Source organism: Balaenoptera ricei, chromosome 7, assembly GCF_028023285.1.
Source record: "Balaenoptera ricei isolate mBalRic1 chromosome 7, mBalRic1.hap2, whole genome shotgun sequence".
Classification (NCBI taxonomy): Eukaryota; Metazoa; Chordata; class Mammalia; order Artiodactyla; family Balaenopteridae; genus Balaenoptera; species Balaenoptera ricei.
In genome coordinates this window covers 86,834,286-86,852,125 of record NC_082645.1, presented here as the reverse complement: position 1 = coordinate 86,852,125, position 17,840 = coordinate 86,834,286, and the positions used below count along the sequence as shown (strand labels likewise).

At 37.0% G+C, this 17,840-nt stretch overlaps 1 protein-coding gene across 1 annotated transcript in view; it reads right to left on the bottom strand.

Annotated features, from left to right (window-relative positions):
- The window catches only part of C2CD6 (C2 calcium dependent domain containing 6), an 81,032-nt gene extending 66,262 nt beyond the window's left edge, over window positions 1-14,770 (bottom strand). The window contains exon 1 of the mRNA XM_059928442.1: window positions 14,543-14,770. Within this exon, the coding sequence (XP_059784425.1) occupies window positions 14,543-14,770 (228 nt within the window). The remainder of the gene's footprint in view (window positions 1-14,542) is intronic.
- Between the last annotated feature and the right edge of the window lie 3,070 nt (window positions 14,771-17,840).

Below are 17,840 nucleotides of genomic sequence, written 5' to 3'. Positions count from 1 at the left end.
CAGCTCCCAGCCCCCAGCCCGCCCCGGCGGGTGAGCAGACAAGCCTCTCGGGCTGGTTGGCCTATGGTCTACAATCCAAGAAGGGATGTGAGGTCCTGAGGACCAGCTACCCCTCAGGGTAGTGTTTTTCCTTACGGCAAAGTTTTAAAAACAGAGGGAGAAGATCTTGAACTAAGATAGAACTCAAAAGATACCTACATTCTAGATTAAGAGTCATTTGCCTTTGGCGCCTCAGGCTGGTGCAACGTCGGCCTCTGCCGCCACAGGCTCGCCACAGGCTCGCCCTGCATTCTGTACCCTTCCTTCCCCCCGGCCTGGGTGAGCCAGAGCCCCCGAAGCAGCTGCTCCTTTAACCCCGTCCTGTCTCAGCGAAGAACAGACGCCCTCGGGCGACCTATACGCAGAGGCGGGTCCAAATCCAAAGCTGAACCCCGGGAGCTGTGCGAACAAAGAAGAGAAAGGGAAATTTCTCCCAGCAGCCTCAGGAGCAGCAGATTAAATCTCCACAATCAACTTGATGTACCTGCATCTGTGGAATACCTGAATAGACAACGAATCATCCCAAATTGAGGAGGTGGACTTCGGGAGCAACGATATATATATATTTTTTCCCCTTTTTCTCTTTTTGTGAGTGTGTATGTGTATGCTTCTGAGTGTGATTTTGTCTGTATAGCTTTGCTTTTACCATTTGTCCTAGTGTTCTGTCCTTCTTTTTTTTTTAATTACTTAAAACAATTTTTTTCTTAATAATTATTTTTTATTTTAATAACTTTATTTTATTTTACTTTATTTTATATTCTTCTTTCTTTCTTTCTTTCTTTTCCCCCTTTTATTCTGAGCTGTGAGGATGACAGGCTCTTGGTGCTCCAGCCAGGCGTCAGGGCTGTGCCTCTGAGGTGGGAGAGGCAAGTTGAGGACACTGGTCCACAAGAGACATCCCAGCTCCACGTAATATCAAATGGCGAAAATCTCTCAGAGATCTCCATCTCAACGCCAAGACCCAGCTCCACTCAACGACCAGCAAGCTACAGTGCTGGACACCCTATGCCAAACGACTAGCAAGACAGGAACACAACACCACCCATTAGCAGACAGGCTGCCTAAAATCATAATAAGGCCACAGACACCCCAAAACACACCACCAGACATGGACCTGCCCACCAGAAAGACAAGATCCAGCCTCATCCACCAGAACACAGGCACTAGTCCCCTCCACTAGGAAGCCTACACAACCCACTGAACCAACCTTAGCTACTGGGGACAGACACCAAAAACAACAGGAACTATGAACCTGCAGCCTGGGAAAAGGAGACCACAAACACAGTAATGTAAGCAAAATGAGAAGACAGAGAAACACACAGTAGATGAAAGAGCAAGGCAAAAACCCACCAGACCTAAAAAATGAAGAGGAAATAGGCAGTCTACCTGAAAAAGAATTCAGAATAATGATAGCAAAGATGATCCAAAATCTTGGAAACAGAATGGAGAAAATACAAGAAATGTTTAACAAGGACCTAGAAGAACTAAAGAGCAAACAAACAGTGATGAACAACACAAGAAATGAAATTAAAAATTCTCTAGAAGGGATCAATAGCAGAATAACTGAAGCAGAAGAACGGATAAGTGACCTGGAAGATAAAATAGTGGAAATAACTACTGCAGAGCAGAATAAAGAAAAAAGAATGAAAAGAATTGAAGACAGTCTCAGAGACCTCTGGGACAACATTAAATGCACCAACACTCGAATTATAGGGGTCCCAGAACAAGAAGAGAAAAAGAAAGGGACTGAGAAAATATTTGAAGAGATTATAGTTGAAAACTTCCCTAATATGGGAAAGGAAATAGTTAATCAAGTCCAGGAAGCACAGAGAGTCCCATACAGGATAAATCCAAGGAGAAACACACCAAGACACATATTAATCAAACTATCAGAAATTAAATACAAAGAAAAAATATTAAAAGCAGCAAGGGAAAAATAACAGACAAGGGAATCCCCATAAGGTTAACAGCTGATCTTTCAGCAGAAACTCTGCAAGCGAGAAGGGAGTGGCAGGACATATTTAAAGTGATGAAGGAGAAAAACCTACAACCAAGATTACTCTACACAGCAAGGATCCCATTCAGATTTGACGGAGAAATTAAAACCTTTACAGACAAGCAAAAGCTAAGAGAATTCAGCACCACCAAACCAGCTTTACAACAAATGCTAAAGGAACTTCTCTAGGCAGGACACACAAGAGAAGGAAAAGACCTACAATAACAAACCCAAAACAATTAAGAAAATGGTAATAGGACCATACATATTGATAATTACCTTAAATGTAAGTGGATTAAATGCTGCAAACAAAAGATATAGACTGGCTGAATGGATACAAAAACAAAACCCATATGTATGCTGCCTACAAGAGACCCACTTCAGACCTAGGGACACATACAGACTGAAAGTGAGGGGATGGAAAAAGATATTCCATGCAAATGGAAATCAAAAGAAAGCTGGAGTAGCAATTCTCATATCAGACAAAATAGACTTTAAAACAAAGACTATTACAAGACACAAAGAAGGACACTGCAAAATGATCACAGGATCAATTGAAGAAGAAGATATAACAATTGTAAATATTTATGCACCCAACATAGGAGCACCTCAATATATAAGGCAAATACTAACAGCCATAAAAGGGGAAATCGACAGTAATAGAATCATAGTAGGGAACTTTAACACCCCACTTTCACCAATGGACAGATCATCCAAAATAAAAATAAGTAAGGAAACACAAACTTTAAAAGATACATTAAACAAGATGGACTTAATTGATATTTATAGGACATTCCATCCAAAAACAACAGAATACACTTTCCTCTCAAGTGCTCATGGAACATTCTCCAAGATAAATCATATCTTGGGTCACAAATCAAGCCTTGGTAAATTTAAGAAAATTGAAAGTGTACCAAGTATCTTTTCTGACCACAATGCTATGAGACTACATATCAATTACAGGAAAAAATCTGTAAAAAAAACACATGGAGGCTAAACAATACACTACTTAATAACCAAGAGATCACTGAAGAAATCAACGAGGAAATCAAAAAATACCTAGAAACAAATGACAATGAAAACACAACAACCCAAAACCTATGGGATGCAGCAAAAGCAGTTCTAAGAAGGAAGTTTATAGCAATAAAATCCTACCTTAAGAAACAGGAAACATCTCAAATAAACAACCTAACCTTACACATAAAGCAATTAGAGAAAAAAGAATAAAAATACCCCAAAGTTAGCAGAAGGAAAGAAATCATAAAGATCAGATCAGAAATTAACGAAAAAGAAATGATGGAAAGGATAGCAAAGATCAATAAAACTAAAAGCTGGTTCTTTGAGAAGATAAACAAAATTGATAAACCATTAGCCAGACTCATCAAGAAAAAGAGGGAGAGGACTCAAATCAATAAAATGAGAAATGAAAAAGGAGAAGTTACAACAGACACCGCAGAAATACACATCCTAAGAGACTACTACAAGCAACTCTATGCCAATCAAATGGACAACCTGGAAGAAATGGACAAATTCTTAGAAAGGTATAACCTTCCAAGACTGAACCAGGAAGAAACAGAAAATATGAACAGAACAATCACAAGTATGAAATTGAAACTGTGATTAAAAATCTTCCAACAAACAAAAGTCCAGGACCAGATGGCTTCACAGGTGAATTCTATCAAACATTTAGAGAAGAGCTAACATCCATCCTTCTCAAACCCTTCCAAAAAATTGCAGAGGAAGAAACACTCCGAAATTCATTGTATGAGGCCACCATCACCCTGATACCAAAACCAGACAAAGACACTACAAAAAAAGAAAATTACAGACTAATATCACTGATGACTATAGATGCAAAAATCCTCAACAAAATACTAGCAAACAGAATCCAACAACACATTAAAAGGATCATACACCATGATCAAGTGGGATTTATCCCAGCAATGCAAGGATTCTTCAATATACGCAAATCAATGTGATACACCATGTTAACAAACTGAAGAATAAAAACCATATGATCATCTCAATAGATGCAGAAAAAGCTTTTGACAAAATTCAATACGCATTTATGATAAAAAAACTCTCCAGAAACTGGGCATAGAGGGAACCTACCTCAGCATAATGAACGCCATATACGACAAACCCACAGCAAACATCATTCTCAATGGTGAAAAACTGAAAGCATTTCCTCTAAGATCAGGAACAAGACAAGGATGTCCACTCTCGCCACTATGATTCAACATAGTTTTGGAAGTCCTAGCCACGGCAATCAGAGAACAAAAAGAAATAAAAGGAATACAAATTGGAAAAGAAGAAGTAAAACTGTCACTGTTTGCAGATGACATGATGCTATACATAGAGAATCCTAAAGATGCCACCAGAAAACTACTAGAGCTAATCAATGAATTGGGTAAAGTTGCAGGATAGTAAATTAATGCACAGAAATCTCTTGCATTCCTATACACTAATGATGAAAAATCTGAAAGAGAAATTATGGAAACACTCCCATTTACCACTGCAACAAAAAGAATAAAATACCTAGGAATAAACCTACCTAGGGGGACAAAAGACCTGTATGCAGAAAACTATAAGATACTGATGAAAGAAATTAAAGATGATACCAACAGATGGAGAGACATACAATGTTCTTGGATTGGAAGAATCAATATTGTGAAAATGACTATACTACCCAAAGCAATCTACAGATTCAATGCAATCCCTATCAAATTACCAATGGCATTTTTTACAGAACTAGAACAAAAAATCTTAAAATTTGTATGGAGACACAAAAGACCCCGAATAGCCAAAGCAGGCTTGAAGGAAAAAAACGGAGCTGGAGGAATCAGACTCCCTGACTTCAGACTATACTACTACAAAGCTACAGTAATCAAGATAATATGGTACTGGCACAAAAACAGAAACATAGATCAATGGAACAAGATAGAAAGCCCAGAGATAAACCCATGCACCTATGGGCAACTAATCAATGACAAAGGAGGCAAGGATATACAATGGAGAAAAGACAGCCTCTTCAATAAGTGGTGCTGGGAAAACTGGGCAGCTACATGTAAAAGAATGAAATTAGAACACTCCCTAACACCATACACAAAAATAAACTCAAAATGGATTCCAGACCTAAATGTAACACTGGACACTATAAAACTCTTAGAGGAAAACATAGGAAGAACACTCTTTGACATAAATCACAGCAAGATCTTTTTTGATCCACCTCCTAGAGTAATGGAAATAAAAACAAAAATAAACAAATGGGACCTAATGAAACTTATAAGCTTTTGCACAGCAAAGGAAACTACAAACAAGACGAAAAGACAACCCTCAGAATGGGAGAAAATATTTGCAAATGCATCAACAGAGAAAGAATTAATCTCAAAAATATATAAATAGTTCATGCAGCTCAATATTAAAAAAACAAACAACCCAATCCAAAAATGGGCAGAAGACGTAAATAGACATTTCTCCAAAGAAAACATACAGATGGCCAAGAAGCACATGAAAAGCTGCTCAACATCACTAATTATTAGAGAAATGCAAATCAAAATTACAATGAGGTATCACCTCACACCAGTTAGAATGGGCATCATCAGAAAATCTACAAAGAACAAATGCTGGAGAGGGTGTGGAGAAAAGGGAACCCTCTTGCACTGTTGGTGGGAATGTAAATTGATACAGCCACTATGGAGAACAGTATGGAGGTTCCTTACAAAACTAAAAATAGAATTACCATATGACCCAGCAATCCCACTACTGGGCATATACCCAGAGAAAACCATAATTCAAAAAGACACATGCACCCCAATGTTTATTGTAGCACTATTTACTATAGTCAGGTCACAGAAGCAATCTAAATGCCCATCGACAGACAAATGGATAAAGAAGTTGTGGTACATATATACAATGGAATATTATTCAGCCATAAAAAGGAACGAAATTGGGTCATTTGTTGAGACGTGGATGGATCCAGAGACTGTCATACAGTGAAGTAAGTCAGAAAGAGTAAAACAAATATCGTATATTAACGCATGTATGTGGAACCTAGAAAAATGGTACAGATGAACCGGTTTGCAGGGCAGAAGTTGAGACACAGATGTAGAGAACAAATGTATGGACACCAAGCGGGGAAAGCCGCGGTGGGGTGGGGATGGTGGTGTAATGAATTGGGCAATTGGGACTGACATGTATACACTGATGTGTATAAAACTGATGACTAATAAGAACCTGCTGTATGAAAAAATAAATAAAATAAAATTCAAAAATTCAAAAAAAAACTAATACTAAACTTTCTTTGGGTTACTTGTATGGAAATATGTTAATATAAATGTTTCAGACATCACATGAAATTCCTAAAAATCTTATATGTTCTGGTATAATGTTATAAGTCATAATTCTAGTTATTATTTTAAAATGTATGTCTCAGAAATAACTAAATTTCCTTGGCAATTGCATTATTATGAACTTTCATTAAATCTTCAACCGTAGTCATTTTTAAGTCTTTTGTCATTTACAGACAGTTCTGGGTGTACTCTGATGCTTTTTCAAAAATGTTCCTACAAAAGGGTTTCACCTTCAAGGAATTCATGGAAAAGACTCTGAGAAGTACAGGTTTCTGGTAACTGAGTATACTGCTGAACTGAATGAATAAGCATTTTCAGAACTCTAATGGAAAACTGATGAATTCATAAAAGTGCTAACAAAAGATCAAGATGAAAAAAAATTAATTACATGGGACTGAGTGAACTGATGAGGATGATTATAATTTTTGTAACTTTCTGTTTGAATTTAAAAAAAAATAGATAGCTAATGGGAAGCAGACGCATAGCCCAGGGAGATCAGCTCGGTGCTTTGTGACCACCTAGAGGGGTGGGATGGGGAGGGTGGGAGGGAGGGAGATGCAAGAGGGAAGAGAAATGGGAACATATTGTATATGTATAACTGATTCACTTTGTTATAAAGCAGAAGCTAACACACTATTGTAAGGCAATTATACTTCAATAAAGATGTTTAAAAAAAATAAAATAAAATAAAATAAAATGCACATAGGCTATTCTGCAAGATGCATCATATGCTAGACCATAAAATCAGTTTCAATAAATTTTGCAGAATTGAAAATTCAAAAACATTCATACAGAGAATGTTCTCCTACTTCAACAAAATAAATTATAAATATATAAATTATAAACTTATAATATAATTTATAATATATAAATTATAAATGTATAAATAGCACAAGGAAATTTGAAAAATACACAAATCTTGGAAATTAAAAACACATTTGTAAATAAGCCATGGGTTAAAGAAGAAAAACAATAGAAATCAGAAAGTATTATGAGTTGAATAAAAATGAAAACACAACATAAAATTCATGGAGTGCAGCTAAAGCAGTGCTTAGCAGAACACTGATAGCATTAAACATCTGTACTTAGAAAAAATAAGAGCAAGCTCAACCCAAAGTGGCCAGGAGGAAGAAAATAAAGATTAGAACAGAAATCATTAAGATTATTTAAAAAAAAAAGAAAATCAATGAAACTAAAGGTAGGTTCTTGAAAAGATCATCAAAATTGTCAAATCTTTAGCTAGACTGATGAAGAGAAAAAGATAGAGGTTACAAATTGCCAAAATCAAAAATGAAAGGGGTACATCACCACTGACCTTACAAAACTTAAAAGGATTATAAAGAAATACCATTGTATTAATTCCTGTAGCTGCTATAACAAATCATCACAAACTTGGTGGCTTAAACAACAAAAATTTATTCTTTCACAGTTGTGAGGGCCAGAAGTCTAATATCAGTCCCCCTGGGCCAAAATCAGAAGTCAGCAGGGCAATAATTCCTCTAGAGGCTCTAAGGAAAAATCCGTTCTTGCCTCTTCCAGCTTTTGGTGACTGGCCAGCGTTCCTTGGCCTGTGGTCACATCACTCCAATCTCTACCTTTGTGATCACATTGCCTTCTCTTCTGAGTGTGTCCAAATCTCCCTCTACCTCTCTCTTATAAGGACGTATGTGATTATACGTAGGGCCCATCAGATAATCCAAGATAATCTCCCCATCACAAAATCCTAAACTTCACTGCACCTGCAAAGTTTATTGCCATATAAGATAACTACTGACAGCTATAAACAGTTTTATGCTAACAAATTAGACAATTTAGATTAAATGGAAAAATTCTTACACATATTGCCAAAACTGAATCAAGAAGAAAGACCTATAAGAACTAAACAAATTTAGTTAGTAATTAAAGCTCTTCCTACCAAGCTAAACAAAACAAAAACAAAAAAACTTAGGCCCAGATTGTTTCACTGGTGAATTCTATCGAATTCTTAAGAAATAATAACAATCCTTCACAAACTCAGGGAAAAAAAATAAAAAGAAGAGGAAAGAACACTTCCCAAGTTATTCTATGATGTCAGTATTACATTAATACCAAAGCCAGACAGACATCACAAGATGAGAAAACAACAAATCATTATCCCTTATGAATACAGAGGCAAAACTCCGCCACAAAATATTAGTAAACTAAACCCAACAACATATTAAAAAGGTCCATATACTATGACAAAGTGGGACTTTTCCATCTGAAAATCAATGTAATAAAATTAATGTAATAAGCCACATTAATAAATGTGTCCAGTAAAGGACAAAAATCACATGATCATTTCACTAGATGCAGAAAATGTATTTGACAAAATCCAAAATGTATTCTTAATAAAAAACTCTGAACAGACTAGGAATAGATGGGAAATTCTTCAACGTCATACTCAATGGTGAAAGGCTGAATGTTTTCCCCTTAAGATCAGTAAGGCAAGAGTGTTCACTCTCACTACTTTTAATCAACATTGTACAAAAGGTTCTATCCAGTGCAGTCAGATAAGAAAAAGAAATTAAAAGTATCCAGATTTGAAAGAAAGAAGTAAAACTGTCTTTATTTGCAGGTGACAAATTCTGTGTATAGAAATTCCTAAGAAATCCACTAAAAAAAAAGAAGAAGAAGAAAGAAACTACTAGAACTAATAAACGAGTTCAGCAAGGTCTCAGGCTACAAGAACAAAATATAAAAATCAATTGCATTTCCATATAATAGCAATGAACAACCTGGAAATGAAATTAAGAAAACAATTACGTTAGAAATAGCAGCAAAATAATAAAATACTTAGGAGTAAATTTAAAAGAAGAAATGTGACTAGTACACTGAAAACTACAAAACATTCCTGAGTGAAATTAAAGATCTAAATGAATGGAAAACATTCCATGTTCTTGGCGAGAAAGATTCAATACTGTTAAGAAATCAATTCCCAAACTGATCTACAGAGCCTACAAAATATACAAACCACTAGCTAACTTAATCAGTATATGGGGATAAAATGCAAATAAGAAATGACAAGACTTTTGAAAAATCATAAAAGACTATTTGCAGACCTGCAAATATATTTTAAAACCTAAATGAAATGTATAATTTCCTAAGGAAATACAATTTAACAAAATTGATCCTGTTAGTGGTAAACAGTTCAAACAGACCACTTTCCATAAAAGAAATAGAAGAAAGCTAGCAATGAGCTATCACCACAAAAAAGTGCCAGGCCCAGGTGGTTTCACAGGGAATTCTACCAAATTCAAAAACTAGGTATCCCATGGCACCACTAAAGAAAATTTTCGTATTTTTTTATGAAGCATAGCACTGATACCTAAACCCATAAAGAAAATTATAGACGAATATAACATCAATATTGATACAAAGATACTAAATAAAATAATAAAAACAGAATATCCAGCACCGCAAAGAAAATAATATGCAATAACCAAGTGGGATTAATTCTAGGAATGTAAGTTGGTTCAATATTAGGAAATTTATTAATGTAAAACACCACATCAACAGATGTAAGGAGAAAATTTATGCAATTATCTCCATACATGTTTAAATGGCCTCTGACAAAATTCAACACCCTTTCCTGTTAAAACACTCAAGAAAATAGGAATTAAGCCAGTCTTGAAGCTACTATTTCATTTGGTGGGGATACATTGGAGGCATTTACAAAGATCAGGAACAAGGCAAGGTTGCCTACTGTCTCCACTACTGCTCAACATGTTACTGGTGGCATTAGTCAAAGTAGTTAAGTAGGAGAAATCAACTAAAGGCAAGAGAATTGGGAAAAAAGAAGTAAAACTATCTCTATTTGAAGATGATCTGATAGTATATCTAAAACCCTAGAGAATTAATCACAATACTAACTCAAATGTTTAAAAAAATTAAAGAAGCAGGACATGAACTTAACATACAGAAATCAACAGCCTTAATATACGTAAATAATTAGAGGATACAAAGTAGAAAAAGCCCCACTTTAGGAACAATCTTAACAACAAGTGTGCAAAACTCTTAAAAGGAAAACTTTAAAACACTTCTGAAAGTCACAAAAGTAGACTTGAATAATGAAAAGACATCTCTTGTTCTTGGATAGGACAGGTCAACACCATAAAGATGTCAGTTCTACCTAACATCAATTTAATGCAATCTTTATTTTTAAAAAAACAAGCTTCTTTGTTGAGATAAACAAGTTAATAATAAAGTATTTTTATTAAAAGTGAGAATAGTCAGGAAGTCATTGGAAAAGAAAACTACAAGGGCGGGGGGAGGGTGGGGAACCAGTCTTACCAGACATTAAAACATACTGTAAGTCTTTAAAATAAAATAGTATGGTCTTCCGTACTTTTCCCAAGGTGTAGTCATGAAATACTTGAAATGCCTACTAAAAATGACTGACTTTGGGAAATGCTGTATTCCATATTCCCTTCTTCAATATTCATAGGGCACTTAGCATGTTAAAGATTCTTGCAATAAAGGAAATATCTTTGCTTAAAAAAGTAGTATGGTCTTGGCACATGAACTGATAAACAGCAATGGAATAGAATAGGAAGTCCAGAAAAAACCAAATACATGTGGTAGCTTATGTATAAAACTTAGGTATACAGGTGGCATCTCAAAACACTAGGGCAAAGATGGATTTTTTTTTAAATAAATGGTGTTGGGACATCTATTTGGGAAAAGAAAAAAAATTAAATCCAGACCTCATACCACACAGTCCAAATAAATCAGGAATCTAAATGTAAAAATAATATGCAAGTACTAGAAGGCAAAATAGGTAGATTCCTTCATGACCTGGGCATATGTAAATAGTTTTTAACTAAGACACACAATTCAGATGCAATAAAAGATTATAAACTTGACCTCATAAAATTAAGAATCTTTTGCATAGCAAAAAGTACCATAAAAGTCAAAAGACAACGTTGAATTGTGAGAAAATATTTGTAACACATATCACAGATGCAGATCTAATATCCCCAATAAAGAACTTTTGAAAAACTGAGGGGGAAAAGAAAAATGATAGGAAAATGACTCAAATGGGCAATTCACCAAAAAAAAAAAAAAAAAAAAAAAAAAAAAGATTTTAAAAGGGACTTTAAACATAAAAAAAGATATGTTATGGCCTCATTTCATGCTACTCTCCCTCTCATTCACTATGCTCCATGAACAGTCCAAGCTATAGAAACTTCACACTTGTTTATTGCTTCTTACGCTCTCCGCCTCCATCTCCCCACTCTTTAAATGGCTAGCTTCTTCTCATTTTCAGTTTTTCACTTAAAAGCCACCTCCTCAGAGGCCTTCTCTGATCACCTATCCAAAGTCCTATCTGTCCCTCCACAATGATTCTCTATCATAGTGCCCTTTTGTTTCCTTAGAACAACAGCCTAATCTGTAACTGTCTCTCCAATTCAAATGTTTGCTTCCAAGGGAAGGTGCTTTGCCTGTCTTGCTCACCGTTGTATCCTCAGTGTCTAGCACAAAGCTTGACACATATTTCAAAGTAAGTAATGAGAGGTTGGGAAATAGCATAACAGATTTCAGGATTTGGGAGGCGAAACTCTCAGAGTGAAGGCAAGGTCCAAGATGTAGAATTGCAGTAAGCTGCTGAAAGGAATTAAGGCCATTCAAAGAACTGATGTCAAGGTGAGGGATAGATTATCCACATTTTCACTAAAGTCATCAACTACAATATCCCTCGATCTGAGCACTATCTCTAGTTAATCCTTCCAGTCCTCTCAGTAATTTACATTTGATAACCTTTTAAAAAATCTCATTGAGACCTCCTTTCTCTTTCACCCAGTTCATAAACTCTTCTAGCTCCACTTGCCTCCTTCTGCAGCCTACACCCTCAGTGTATAATCCCCACATCAATGCCTAGCTTTTTCCTCTCTCTGCAGCAATTCTCAAGCATGAATCTAAGCATCACTTGGGATAGTTTAAAATCTGAGCATATTCCTGGGCCCCCACCCTTCTGGATTCAGTAGGTCTAAGGTGGAGGTCCAAGAATCTAGGTTAAAACAAGCACCCCCAGAATGTTTGGATACCGGTGATCCAAAGATAAAATAAACACCGCTCTGGATGAAGAGATGCCCTTCTTCCTATCCCCGGAGGACACCTCCATCTGTACTCTAGAGCCCATACTTTTCCATCCCCTCAGAGATCTTACTGTATTGGCCTCGCTCCCCACTACGTCTCTAATCTCACCTTAAAGCCTGATAGCCAAAACTATTTTTTCAGCAAAGCACATCTGATCCATGTCATCCCCCTGCTTAAAACCAACCAACGTTTCCTATCACCTGTAGCAGTGGTTCTCAACTTTGAATATCCTTGAAATCAAATGTGTTCTAAGCACTATCTGCAAATTACTGTTTTCCAGATATATTGAGAGATGTGAGACATCTCTGAGAAATGTATTTGTTTCCAAGTTTTAAAAAACTTGTACAGAAATTACTAAACATTTTGTACAGAAAATACTAGACATATTTATATAGCTGTTCTTATTACCCTATGATAATCCGCTTTCAAGAAATCATGTGCCATACACACACACACACACACACACACACACACACACACAGAGACGCCAAGAAGTCATAGAAAAGACGACCTTTTGCCAAATATATAAAGTTCCATCTGTGGTGTACTGATGCATAGACAGCATTTACTAAATTGAAGACGGTCATCCATTCCATGTTCAACGATCTACATCATGTATCTTATAGTAGTTGTTATAATAATTTAAATAGCATATAGTTATCATATTACTCTAAGTTTACTGTATAATAAACATCTATGCCACGTAAACTCATTCCTCTGGATCTGTATCTGAAAAGAATTCATCATTTATGAGATCATTATAACTAAATCCAAGTGCACATTTCATTTCCTAAATTCTTTTTGCTGTTCTACCAAAATGTTAAAATCTTCTATGGTCAAATAATTTGGGAAACCAAACTTGGGTAAACAATGTACCTTGCATATATGTGCACTACTCTTTTTTGAATGTATGTAGATGCTGTTTTATCTATTAGCAAATTCCATTAACAACACTGCCACATGGTAGCTTTTTTATCATTATAGATTTTGCCAGTCAGTAGATAGTAAAGAGCCAGCTACTTTTATTGTGGAGAGATTTCTTTTTTTTAACAACAAAAAGGTACCCTCATACTCAAAAAAATTGGAAACCACCATTCTACAGAATAAAAGTCTAAATTCCTTAAGAGGACATACAACAAACACCTCCTATGGCCTAGATTTCCAAAGATATCTCTCTTAACACAAACTTTGCAATTTTTTCTTGTATTATCCTAAAGCTAAACCTTAATATGCTCTCAATTTATCATAACAATGAGTCAAGATTCTAAGTTTTTAGAATTAAGACGGTACTTTAGACATCAAGTAATTCAACTCCTTAAATTTACAGAAAAGGACATCATCTTCTTGTGTACCACTTGTTTCCTGATAAATACTGTACTATTTTTTAATAACTTAAGACCAATAGAGAATATAAAATTTCCTAATAATACTCTAACAAACTTTGAAAAAGTGAGTTTCAACTTGATTCCCCTTTTCCATTTCCTCTATGCTCTGGCAGTACCACTAAACGGTAATTAAACTCAAGAGTTTCACACACTTCAAATACAAATTTACCTAATAAGAACAGGACGCCAATAATTCACTTTGCAGACATGATACAGTTTTGCTCCTACAGGTTTATCTGTAAGAACCTCAGGAACTGAAAACAGAGGTAACTAAGGTTTCTGGAGTTTAGCTCTTTAACCGTACAAGTGAATTCCCAATGATGATAATGATGATGACAGCAGCTAACATTTATTAACTCTTTACTTTGGACTGTATTAAGTCCTTTATATTATTACCTCCTTTAGTTTTTCAGACAACCCTCTAAGGTAGGTAGTAATTACTGTCTTCACTTAACAATTAATAAAACGGGGCTCTGACAAATTAAATAACTGTCAGGGTCCCACAGGTAAACTCTTCCTCAGGTGTTACCGCTCTCCAAAACGAGCGCATGTTTCCCTCCCTCCCATCAGCACGCATGGACCCCTTGGTCCTTCCCAACCCTCTAGGTGTGGTCAGGTAGGGGACAAACTCCTCCACCAGGCCCCCCACTTACATTCAGCAGCCGGTGCCCAGGACCCTCCTTGGCCTCGTCTTTGGGCCGATTCAAGGTCTTGCCCTGCTCCTGGATGTTACGGGCTGCAGAAGAGAACTCCGACCCTCTAGCATGTGTGTTTTCCAAGTTGGTACGGGGAATCCTCTGGGCTGTGTACAGGGAATGGACCCGCCCGTTGCGGTTATCTTCTGTGTTGGAAACCTTGCCCATGTCTCGGGGCGGCTCCATCCCTCCATCCGCAGCTGGGCAGGCCTGCGCAATAACCGACCGACGACCTGCTACTGCGCAGGCGCAGCTCTCTCCCCGCCTTTCCCTCGCTTTTCCGGTGCACGCAACAAGCCCCCGGCCCCCACACGTTCGGGCCAGGCTTCTGCCCCAGCCTGGCTTTGGGGGCGTGCTAGTTAAGCGAGCCTGCAGGGTCAGCGGCAAGCCCTTGCCCAGGCCATTTAAGTCTCCCTTTGAAGGAAGTCAGAGCAAGCTTGTGGACAACAAGGTTCCTCAGCACGGGGATTGAACTTGGTTGTTTCTTGCCTGCCCCTTAACCCATCATAAGCCCTCTTCTCCCGACACCTCCTTACACTATCCCCTGAGCTCCGGATGTTATATTTCCAACAGGCTACGCGGACATCTTTACTTGACTGTCCCGTAGACTCATAACACAACACGTTAATATTCATCTTCCCTCTCAGACCTCTAATATGTTCCAAATGTATTTAATGTAGCAACGTCATAGCCACAAAAGCTTAAAACTTCAGACACAGTTTTGAATTCTAACCCTAAATATTTGAACCCTACTCTTTCTCTTTATGGCACCTCGTCTAGGACATCTCACACACACATGACTGGAATGGTTTACTCGTGGGTCTCCTGGCCTGCTGTCATCCACTCTTTCCACTGCCCCAGTGTTAATACAGCTTACCTTTTAAAGCATACAAATTCACAAACTTTCAGAGTTTCTTTATTGGCCACAAAATTTTAATTCCGCAATATGGAAAACCAGGGACTCCAAAATGCCTTTTACCACCTCAGGATCATTACTTATGGCTATTCTATATGGAATCTATTTTTCTTTTATTCAAAGGCCACCTCAGAGTTCAGGCTTAAGTTTTATAACCCCATACACATACCCCCAAAGCAGAATTAATTGCTGTCTCCAAGCTGCTACTTGGCATATCCCTATTAGTGGGCTCGCACTATTAGAATTAGTTGTTAATTTCAAAAGATAGCGTTCTTTGGGGGCAGGAATCTGATCCTCACCTTTCACTCTTCAGGGTTCATGGCACAATATCCCAACGCCCTTGATACATGTTTGCTGTCATGTTGGGTCTGTGCTGTGTTGTGTTTAATCACTGTTCAAATAGACTTGCTGTCCACCAGCACACTCTGACTTCCTTAGGGTTCATGTGATGCAACAACAAAAATCTAACCTAACTCTAATCAAACCTCTAGCCCTAACCTCCAGTCTACAGGAAATCCAGGAGGTAGAGAAACAAACTGAATGATACTTTTATGGGTAAAAAAAATCAAACAAATAAAAATGTAGGTGGGACTATTTTTAAAAACTGGTTTGGATTCTTCATACACACACACACACACACACACACACACACACACACAAAATATCACAGGGGAATGTAGAATGGTATGGCCTCCCTGAAAAGAGTTTGGTAATTTCTTAAAAAAACTAAACATGGAACTACCATACAACCCAGCAATTGCACTCCAGGGTGTCTATCCCAGAGAAATGAAAACTCACATTCACTCAAAAAGCTATACACAAATGTTCATAGCAGCTTTGTTCATAATAGTCAAAAAGTGGAATCAGCTCAGATGTCCTTCGACAGGTAAGTGGTTAAACTTCAATACATACCTTGGATCATGGCTTTGCAATAAAAAGGAATGAACTATGGCCATACAACGTGGGTTAATCTCCAGGGAATGCGCTGAGCAGAAAGAAGCTAATCCCAAAAGATTACATACTGTACGATTCAACTTATAACATTACTGAAATTGCAAAATTCTAGAAATAGAAGACATTAGTGATTGCCAGGGCTTAGAGTTAGGGGTGCAGGGAGGGGATGTGGGAAGGAGGTTGTGTTTATAAAAGGGCAGCATGAGAGATTCTTATGGTTTTTGGACTTGTTCAGTACCTGGGCTGTGGTGGTATATAAATGAACCCTACACAATTGATAAAATTGTAAAGAACTTAATATATACAGACACACACAAGTGTGTACAAGTAAAACTAGGGATATGTAAAACTAGGGATATCTGAACAAGATTGGTAGATCATGTCAGTGTCAATATGCTGGTTGTGATATTATACCATGAATTTTGTAAAATGGTATTTGGAGGCACTGGTCAAGTGTACAAAGGATTACTCTGTATTATTTAAGTTTGCATGAATCTACATTTATCTCAGTAAATTTTTCAATTAAAAAATATCATGGGGGAGAAAAGATAAGGAGACCATTTTAAACTGAGATAACAAACTGAAATGCGTAAACCTTGACTAGATCTTAAGAGACAACTGGGAAAATTTGAGAATGGACTGAAATTATTGTTTTTCCAACTGTTTTAATGATATTGTGCTATGCAGAAAAATGTTCTTTTTGGAGGATGCATGCTTAAATATTTGGGTGAAGTGACATGATGTTAGCAACTTACTTTCAAAAGATTTAGCAAGAAAAAAGGAGGTATAAAGAAAGCAAGCAAATGAGGCAAAAATTTAACAATAATCTAAGTTGATATAGATTACAGTTGCTATTACATTAGTCTTTCAACAATTTTACACTTGATAGTTTCCAAATAAAAATCCCTCAGAGCTCACTCACTTGTATAGCCTTTTCTTTGTCCCCACTTCCACCAGTAGAAATCCTATCCATCCTATAAAGGACCTGCACATACCCCTTACCTGAAATACTTCCCTAGATTCTTCAACTCCTATGCCTATCTCTGTCTTTTGACTAGATTATGAGTCACTAAAAGGCAGGTACCATGTTTTATTCATTTTCTTTCTTTTTTTTGTCCTCTCACAAACCTAGCAATTTGATCAAGATCAAATCATCTATTGCAATCCAAGCTTCGTTTCATAATAAATTACAAGTGGTACACGTAGGCCAGAGATCCCAAATGCTGGCTAGTCTACTGGCTATATCACAACCACTTGGCATATCTTTTTCTAAAAGACAGTGTTCCAGGTACCATTTCAGACCCAATGAATCTGAATCTCTGGGAATGGAGCATAGAAGCCTATATATGTTTTGTTCTGCTTGCAGGGAGTGGGGAGAGGCAGGTA